This window comes from Bacillus rossius, chromosome 2 (genome assembly GCF_032445375.1).
Source record: "Bacillus rossius redtenbacheri isolate Brsri chromosome 2, Brsri_v3, whole genome shotgun sequence".
Classification (NCBI taxonomy): Eukaryota; Metazoa; Arthropoda; class Insecta; order Phasmatodea; family Bacillidae; genus Bacillus; species Bacillus rossius.
Window position 1 is genome coordinate 725674 of NC_086331.1, and position 10492 is coordinate 736165.

The following is a 10492-nucleotide window of genomic DNA, read 5'->3' on the forward strand; positions in this document are numbered from 1 at the left end:
AAATTGAGAATTTCAAGAGTGAGCACTGCAATGATGATATATCCTACTAAGCTTTGAGTAGCAGTTTTGGTTGATTCTAAAAAACTGCCATAGTTTTCCTAATTATTGGTAAATTTGCCTTGCTAGGGTTGAAAGTCCCGTCTAAGTCACTCGAGGACACGGTTGGGCAATGCCAGATTTCCTGCACGATTTGACGAGAATTTTTCAGTGATATTTTGACCAACATAGAACTTATTGGCCTTACGAGATCTAGGTGATTACATTTTTTGAATGTAGGCTGCAATTTGATCACATGATTCACGGAAATTACGAAATTTTTCTGAAATTAACAATTGTCATTAATTTAAAACGGAAATTGTTTGTTGCGTGATACTACCAACGTCCGACCACTATTTCCATGTAAGGTGAACAGTGCGTTATTTATTTAAGGAAGACTTACCTTGAACTTGTAAAAAGTAGTTTAAACTCAATTAGTGAGAGTAGTAGCAATTGGATAAATATATGGTTGGACCAGTTCTGATGTAACAAACATAATAATAGCCTTATCTGTTTTAAGATAATGTATGAAAAAAAAATTCTAGCTAAATACAGCTAATTTCATAACTTATAATCATACTTTGTCTACTCATAAAATATCTTTCCAGCTTATTATTAACAAACTTGTCCTTAAATATAGACACTAGTATAAAGTATGTTAAGTTCTGGAGTGACATTTCAGAGCTATGACATTTAACAACAGCTCCTAATGAATGCTGACAATAATATGCTTGGTTGTAAAGAGGAATCCTTTTATTATGGTGTATTTATGTGCCATTGTATATCGAACTGAGGAAAAGGTAACTCACATATTAACTAATCGAAACACAAAACTGTCAAACTAATCATACATGAGCCAGGATTGGAATGTAAAGCCTAGTTTACTAAATGCTAGTGTCTGTCCAGCTATTGTGCGAAAGCCTTGGTGCAACTCGAGTGCAGAGCAAGGCAAACATCTGACGCTTGGCAGGAGAGGCAGTGAGATATGCACATTGCTCACGCACATCACGCTTCTTTCACAGCAACACACATACATATACATATTCCTCCCTCCAAGGAAAAACAATTGCGTGTTAATCTAAAGGAGAAATAAATTTATTTGCCTCAATTAAAGACTACAAGCCTGGCCACACCTCCTACATCTTGTCCCAACTGAGCATTGCGAATGAGAGAAGCCACGCCCAATCACTGCCCTCCTCGTGAGTTCATATGTCCACCAACTCCATACTACATTAGTCCACCTTTGTGCGTACTCATAGGTCTACATCTGTGCCCTGAATAGGAAAAATAAAAAACTTACTAAACCAAAATTTTTTGCATTAAGAATTGTGAGATAAAATACAAAACAGGCGCCATCTTGTATTTAAAGGTTTCTAGATTTTAAGAAAAAAATAATTTTTTTTTTCAAATTTGTTTTTCGTGGATTCTTTAAGACTCTTTTATAATTAAGAAGGAAAAAAAATAGCACACAGAACATACTAAAATGTAAATACATGACTGTAGCAAAGAAAGGAATAAAATGTTAAAACGAATAATGATGGAAATAAAACTTTTTAATTGGAACAAAAATGGGGATAATGGGCCAGCAAAAAATATGACAGTTGTTTAATTACTTAAATACTCGCAAAGAAAACTGAAGGGCGAAAAACACTATAAATTTAAATAAAAAAACAAATCTAATTTTGAAAACAAAATTCCTTTGAGATGCAAAAAATGGATTGCACCCCTAAGGAATCTATGTAGTACCAAATGTGATGTTCTATGCCTCTACAGACAGACAATTTCTCCCCTTGAGTACATAGATTTTGTCACTACTTTGCAAAAGAGGCTGTTGTCAAAAACTTTCATGGCTATCGTAAAATTTAATGTATTTTATGATGTTTCGTGGTTTTCCAATATTTCCTGTCCATATCCATGCAACTACTGTATTAGGGCCTATTTGTAAAATTAGTGAAATTTTTTGAATATGGATTCCAAATTTTGTCCCATTTCCGGAAAAAATTTGTTTTCCTGCGTGAAATTTGCCCAAACCAAAGTTTTCCTATCCCACCCAGCTCCACTGAAATTATAACCTTGGATTTAAAAAAAAAATTATACTGTAAATAAATTAAAATTCTTTCACCCTCACACAAGACAACATAATATTAACAAAAATAAAAATTATTAATTTTTCAACTGGAAAGTAAACAGAAATGCTAAAACCAACCTGCTGAATTATTTCTGCAGTGAGTCCGGGAAGTTGCAGCATGTGTTCCACCACAACCTCATTAAGTGGTGGACATTTATCCGGTTCCTTACACTGAAGTGGTGACTCAAACATTTCAGCATCATCATCCTACAACAAATAACATGCTGATCATTTCTTAGTAAAAAATGCACCAAACAGGAAAATTATAAGCATACAAAATACTTCAAGTTCTAAAATATTCCTAATATTTAACTTTTCTGTACAATACACAGCTATTTTTAAGGTTCAATGCAATACCAATAAAATTTAAATTCTTTCAAAAACTTTCCTACAGCTCAACACTTGGGTCTTCAGTCACAGTAATCACAAACACATCATGATCATGAGGTGAAGGTCATGGTTAAGAGCCGAACACCTCGGCGTAACTCAAGTTTAGAAACACTGATTCGCCGTAAGCCTCAGTGGATAACCTCGCAACATAAAACCATACTAAACAAAACTCAAAACTTTTTTTCCCTATACTCTGAAAAATTAAAATGGTTTCATCATACATAAAGGAGAATTTATTTAATATGGATGGATGTGTGTGTACAGTAGACTCCTAAATGCACTAATTTAGTCAGGTCTTGCCTTATGTATTAAATTTGCCATTTAATACATAAGTGCAATTTGCACAGCAGTTCAGAATAGTTTCCCATAAAATACAATAGGTGTTTATTGATAACAGTTTATTTACGCTGCCGCCAATATCACTGGCAAAGTTAACAATACAGTTTATTTATATACACAAATACTTAGCTGCACAATGTGAAAATGGTATTTTACAGATGTTCTATAATGAAGTCACATCATGAGTATTGTGTATGGCAGTAGTAACTGTCATCAAGTGAATTTGATGACTGTACATTGTGCGAGAACATAGTTGAATATTGATATTCATTATCATTACTCACTGGATTGAAACCGAACAGCACTAATACATGCAATGAGCACATTTATTGTATCAGGTAGCATTGTACATATAATAAAGCAAACATAGGAATTGAAATATTAGTGTGTCCAGCCAGTGGAGTGATGTCTAATTCACATGACATTAAAATTTGTGCGACACTGTTCGCAAGGTTGCATTTCTGGACATTCGTTCCTTAACAAAAATTGTTTGTTTTGGCATTATTTGCCACCCATTAAATTAATGCCCAGCAATTTCCAAACCACCCGAATAATATAACAAAGCAAATATACTAAAGGTGGCTTGCTGTCTCGATACTGATTTAAACACAGAACATGATGTTGAAGACATGAGAAAGGAACACTGACAGAATGAATGGATGGGGGAAATGGGAGTACTCAAGAAACCCCAACAACTCACTCCAACATCCACTAAGTTAACAATTTGTAAACAATTAAGATTTGACCCCATATGGAACTGAACCCGATTACCTTGGTGGGGTGGCACATTGTGTATTTAACTCTGTTACCTCGGTTATTAAAATTAAGTGTTCAAATTGATTACTTTCTTAATGTACTTATTTTCATTGAATTTTCTGCAGGTTTCCTTCCCTTGTCTTGTTTTCTATCAACTTTTCTCTCTTGATTTCAAAATCCCTTGAAAGCCACTTTTTTTTTTTTACTTTCGGCCAGACTATAATGATTTGTAAACTCCAGTTAATTGCAAAAAAAAAACAGAACACCCAATCAACAGGATGAGAATCCTAATAGAACGATACTCTATAAATTACACAATTTTTCCTCTACAATTTTTCCAACGAAATTCCAAACATTGGATTCTGAATCTTTCAATACCACTGGTATCCATGAAATCTTCTAATTTCAGAATCAGAATTAACCCAACACTTCACAAAAATATTCACAGAGAATTTGTACTCCTCACCCTATTTTAGTAAAATATATTTGAACCTTTGTTGAATGAAATTTTAGTATTCAAAGGAATGAACAAAATAATATGAGATATTTAAAAGGAATTAACCTGCTTCCTATTATGACAGGTCTCTTTCATGTTCATAAAACTAAAAGATTCAAACTCAAGTAGCATCAAATTTTAAACATTACAATTCTCTCTTAATAAGAGTTGAAACTTGATGTGTGTACCAAGATAAGCCAAAGTTCATGTTAAATCATATAAAGTTACAAGATGGAATTGTTTTAAATGTCAGTTTTAACAAGGATCAATTATTTCTGTTTATACTATCTACTTAATGCACAGTGTTGTAAAACAAAAATGCTAGATTACCTGAGTCATCCAACGATGGTGCAATATTTGTTTTATTCCCAGTCTTTTCTCAGGCTCTACAACTAACATATTTCGAATTAAATGTTCACAATCTGAAATCACAAAACAGTTCTGTGACACTTAAGATACTAAAAACGGGAAAACAATAAAAGAAACTGCAAATTTTCACAGCAAACAAAATTTAATATCTAATCATATTTAAAATATATTAACTACCAGAATATCTAAAAAAAATATAGGCATATTGATGCTATACCACTTTTAAGCAGAAACTCATATTCACGTAATGTATGCTTGATAAAATTAAAAACTGCAAATACTTAAATTCACAGTTATGCAAAATGTAACTGGCACATCCTGAAAAGAGTACCAGGTCTGCCAGCACCCAAAATACTTTGCAGCTGCATACAAGTGGTAGTGACACATAGTACACACACTGCATAACAACTACATTTTTGTTAGCTATGTATCTTATCTCACCTGGTTATTTATTTATTATTAGGGTAGGATGCCATGGAAATGCTAATACAGAGGTTAGATAAAGTCTCAAGTGTACTAGCACTCCCACCCTGCTAAAAACTTGACCAACTTTATGTGAAATGTCCCTTGCTCCCTATTTTGTTCATAGTAATAAAAGATGTCAACATAAAACCCTCCTCATTTAAAAATATAATTGTAAGAAAACCATTTTACAGAGAACATCTTAGTTTATGAAATTACATTAAGCAACTCAATGAGTTTTATGTAGAATTTTACTACTTGTTATAAGTGAGCAATATAGTATCAGATTTTGAGTAATTAGCCACAATGTGGACTGCACAAGAGAGAGCAAAGAGTGTGGTGTGGTATGTGGAAACCAAATCAGCAATTTCAGTCCAAAGACATACCAGATGTTTATTTCAATGGGATCCACCAGACATAAAGGCAATTAAGGCTTGGTATGACAAGTTTTTAGTTACTGGGAGTGTTAACCAACAGCCTAATCCTCATAAAAAAAAGTACATTCTGATGAAAAAGGAGAGATCAGAGAAGCCTTCGTAAGAAGTCTGTCAACGTCAGTCCACAGGGCATTGCGAGAACTTTCTAACACCCGACACTCAACAGTGTGCAAATTAAGAAGGTGCTTCAGCCCCAAGACAAACTGCTTGCCCTCAAGGTGATGGACCAGATTGCTTCCTACGGCCTATAGGGACACAGCAGTTTTCCAAACATTGAGGAAATTTAATAGACACAACTTTTGCATCTGGCCTTCCAAAAACCTTCTGTCAGGAAACTTGTCAGATCAAGCCAGAAAAGACAGAATTATTACACTGCTTTTCTTCAATGAGAAAAGGTTACTGAAAATCCTTTACCTAAACTGCTTGAACGATTCTGTCCCTAAAGCCACTGGTGTACCACAGCACTGAAGTTACAACATCCTGGGCAGATCCTTCCCACAGCGATGGATCAACAGAGTGGCAGCCACAATCTCCAGACACAACTCCTTTGGATTTTTTTATGGGGTTGAATGTAATATAGACAGCATGCCCAATCCAAGACACCCTATGCAGCACATGAGCTGAGATCTAGGATTGCATAGACATTTTAAAGGTTACAAAAAAGAGCGCACGTAAAAGTGGACTGAATTTTCTCAAAAATTTTTTTGCAGTTTTTAGCATAATGTTGCAAACCACGAGGCATGCCAAATAGTTTTCACACAGCTGTAATTTGAAATCAAAACATGTTCAAGCTATGCACAGCTATGTAGTTATTATAGTTTTGCCACATTAGCTACTTAACTATCTGCACTATAGATAATGTAAAATGTCTGGTCCCCCCCCCCCCCCCCCTTTTTTTCGCAAAGGTCAAATAGGACTAACTGCATTCCATGAAGGCAATGTTAGCAGCCTATGTGAGGTGTTACAGTTAGTTTATTGGCCTATTTTGAACATAATGAAACTATTAATGTTCAATTTATAAACAATGTCTCATTTTCTGTAAAAACAATAATACAATGTGGTCTTTTCTAGTAATGTCTCATTTTAAGTCTATTTTTAGATATATATTTTGGTAATTTTGATGTTGATCAGTTTTATATGAGCACCTTCAGCATATAATTTAACCAGGATATATGATATGCTAACAATGAACTTAGATTTAAAAACATTTCATTTTATCATACAGTACAACACAGTCTTAACAGTTGTCCTATGTTATGCTAAATCGCAACCCAAATTTTGTCAGTATGCACATTTTATTATAACTTCTTGCTTAGTATTTTGTACAATAACATTTTACTAATAAACAGCAATTCCATTTTCTTCTTAAACTTTATCAACTATAGCCTTTTTTTTTTAAATAATTTCTACATCAAACATACATCTCATTACCTAAAGCAAATAAACAATCAACAAACTCAAACTTATAACACAATTATTTATATTATTTAGACAGTAATAAATAGAGACCTGCATTAATGGCATTTGCGATAATGCAAATCTTTATGTGAATGCCAACATTTTTTGGGACAAAACGTGAGTTTTTCACTTTTTATTAAATAGTAAGAATTCACTCCAAACTCAGAATATGGCAAAACAGAAACAATCAAAAAATTAATTTAATTATAATTTGGGTTCAAAATTGCAAGAAAACTTTTAAAAATGTCTGCATACATTATTTTTTAAACTATTGTTTGGTTTTTATCCATCTGTTACATTTAATGTTTAAAAACACGGCAACATCACCAAAAATAATATACGTCAAAACTGAACTACGTGAATACGCAGCCAGACGCTGGGAGCTACACAATTGATAGTTTGTTCAATATTTTGAGTTCTCTATGTGGTATTTTGTTTATGACCAGCAAACATTTGACAAAGAAGTGCTTCTTCTATATCTGTGGTTCTATGGATATTTATTCTCGTTTCATGTTTGATGTTTGTTTAAGTGGTTAAATTTTTGTTACATTTAAAATTAATTGCAATTACAGTACATATTGGCGTATATAAAAGAAAGCAACCGGCACTATTATTATGACATTCTACCTACTGGCGTTCATTAAGCCTGTGATCATGGCTCAGCCATTAAAAAAAAGTGAGATCTCAGGCAGGACGAACAAGAAATCATTAGGTTGTTCTACAATGGCATGAAAACGGAGACAGATCACATAAACAGAGATGGATCACGTAAACAGAGACGGATCACGTAACTGAGACGGATCATGTAAATAAAGACAAATCTTCCTGAACATTTCATTATCGAGTCTACTGTTTCCACAATGCACAGACATGTAACAAATGGAAACCAATGAGATTGCATTTCAAGGATACAAAACATTAATTTAATTAAAAATTATTATGCTTCTTGATTACAGCATGGGCAGAATTAATATATACAATATAAATAAATGCCATAACACTACATATTCTTGTACTTAAATTTTTTTCTAACATATCTAGGACAAAAAAAACTATGGCTAACACCGCAGCCAAGTACTTGGCTTCTATTGGTCGCATGGAGTAATGTAAACAAAAGGCTCAGCATTGCCGAGCTAATCCAAACGGGTCCGTCTCTGTCTGCATCATGCTATCGCAGAAACTCTGTTCTGTGAGATCAGTCTCCGATTGTCATTGATGAACAGGTCTTAAAAAATGGAAAAGAAATCATTAGGAAAAATGAGTGATTTACTAAGCAGTGTTTTTTTTTTATATTCTAAGATGTTTGATGATGCTGCCAACTGTATAGGTTATGTATTTTTATTTTTGAACCGGCCAATATTTTAAGGTTAGTTCTACCCTAAAATAAAGGCTGCACATGTTTGCATGCACACATCTTAATTATATGCTGGTTCCCTGAAATACAATGGATATAGGTTTTAATTATACACCAAGCCTCTAGTAACAAGAAAAAAATAATTTTTTGACAGAATTACATTCTAAAATCCATAAAAAATTATTTCAGTATTTGGTTCATTCTCCCACAGTTACATTCGCCTTCTACCAACTAAAACCTTCAAAACATAAATATTTTTCATTCTATAGCAAAATGTACAGTTATACCATATTTAGTGTATTATAGTATTGTTACGATCGCGCTTGGCTGCAGTGCTTGGCGTCGCCGCGCTCGTTCGGCCTGTCTGCGCCCCCTTCCACCCGCATCCTCTCCCTGGTATCTCGTGCCATACTATCTCGCGACATCCTGACCGTCGCTGCGCGCACCTGCCTCAGATCGAGTTACTTAAGGGAGGCCGCACTGCGGAATAAAAGGACTCAGGCCTGTTTATCGGCGCGTTTTGTGGGAACCCGATGCTTGTTGCGTTTATCGGCGTTCTTTGTGCAGCCGCCGCGTCCTTCGAGGACTCACGACGCGTTTCTGGACATTTCGACGGCGAAGGTCGCGCGATATCTCGGAGACATGCCCGATTGTTCTGGACGGGAACCCAAGGGCTATAAAAGAAGGTTGGGCCAACCTTCGAGTGAGTCTGAGTCAGAGTCGGAGTGGGGAGTTCTCCCGCGGCGGAGATCCGGGCGATAGTGCCGCGGGTGCGGCAGAGTGGCGAAGTCCTTGGACGAAGGTTCCAGGGCAGGGAGTAAGCGAGATCAGTGGAGTCGGGAGTTTCCGGGCGAAGTCCTTGGACGAAGGTTCCAGGGCAGGGAGTGAGTGAGATCAGTGGAGTCGGGAGTTTCCGGGCGATAGAGTCGCGGGCGCGGCGGAGTCCCGAGTGAAGTTGCGAGTGAGTCGTCGAGTGGGATCTCGGCGAAGGGTGTGACGGCGGCGTCGGAGTGTGGTGACGGAGTCCCGTGGCGGAGACCCACGAGGGGTGCTGCGGCGTGAGTTTCGCCAGAGGTGCGGCCCAGCGAGGTGTGCGGAACGAGTGACCAGGGAATTGACATTTATTTAAGTGTAATTAATTATTTAGAAGATTATTTGTAAGTGACAAGTAGTGATAATAAATAAAACTGTGTGTGTGAAATAAAATCTATTAATTGGGCTATCCTTTACGAACCCGCAGGGAAATCGTAACAGTATATATAGATACAATTTTTCTAAGTATTGCATAACTTTGTACTGCTGCTATTAGCAATGAGCTGTAGTACTGTAAAGATTAAGTAATTATATTGGTATTTTGAAAACATGTAAATATGTCAGCACAAATTGATGCAAATGCGCACAATATATAGAGAAAATAATCCCAATTTCAGCTGAAAAATAACACCACTTTCAGCTAAAAATAAAACCACTTTGTGCCATAAAACAAAAACACAAATGCATGTGTCTAGTGATAACATGTTGTGATGACTTGTGATAAAATCAAAATGACACCATAATGTGAGTTCATATACCAAGTAACAAGTCAGTTAATACATATGTACTAGTTTACACACTGAAAATGCCAATAAGATCTCAAATCAGAGTGATATTTAAAAAAAAACTTTACTCAAAAAATATTATTCTTAACACTAAAAATTCAAAATGAAGTTACTTTAGAAGTTTAAACTAATAATTTTTAAATTGTGTGTATTAAAATAAATGATTAACTGAATTCACTGTTTGATGATCCATTTTATAAACTTATACTTGTTTACATTAGTTATACCGATACAGTAAATACTTAACCAAATGAATCTGTACTTGCCAAATAATTTTACTTTTCTGAATAAATTGTACAGAAATTTATTTAATTTTATATCAAGTTAAAATTGCATTATTTGGGTGAAACAAGTACTCAGGAAATTTTTGTATTGTTTGTTGTATAATGAACTCTTTTAAATTAATAGAAATTGTTAAAATAAAAATAATAATTCACCAACTTTTATGTCAAAATTTAACTGAGCTACAATTAGAAATCTCCAAATATTATCACTTTGTATGACAGATTTACATGTAAAATGTTAAATTGCACGCCTCACCTGCTGACATAAAATACGGGATACGAAACTTTCCAGCAAGGACCCTTGTGCGCAGTGTCTGTAAGGTGGCACCATCGAATGGTAAGGCTCCACACACCAGCACGTAGAGCACAACTCCCATGCTCTGAA

At 35.1% G+C, this 10492-nt stretch overlaps 1 protein-coding gene across 2 annotated transcripts in view; it reads right to left on the bottom strand.

Moving 5' to 3' along the window:
- The window catches only part of LOC134529008 (serine/threonine-protein kinase SIK3-like), a 129872-nt gene that overhangs the window by 78993 nt on the left and 40387 nt on the right, over positions 1 to 10492 (bottom strand). For both annotated transcript variants that reach the window (XM_063362676.1, XM_063362675.1), the window contains exons 6-8: positions 10364 to 10487; positions 4476 to 4567; positions 2243 to 2371 (exon numbers count right to left, since the gene is read on the bottom strand). In XM_063362676.1, the coding sequence (XP_063218746.1) occupies positions 2243 to 2371; positions 4476 to 4567; positions 10364 to 10487 (345 nt within the window). The remainder of the gene's footprint in view (positions 1 to 2242; positions 2372 to 4475; positions 4568 to 10363; positions 10488 to 10492) is intronic.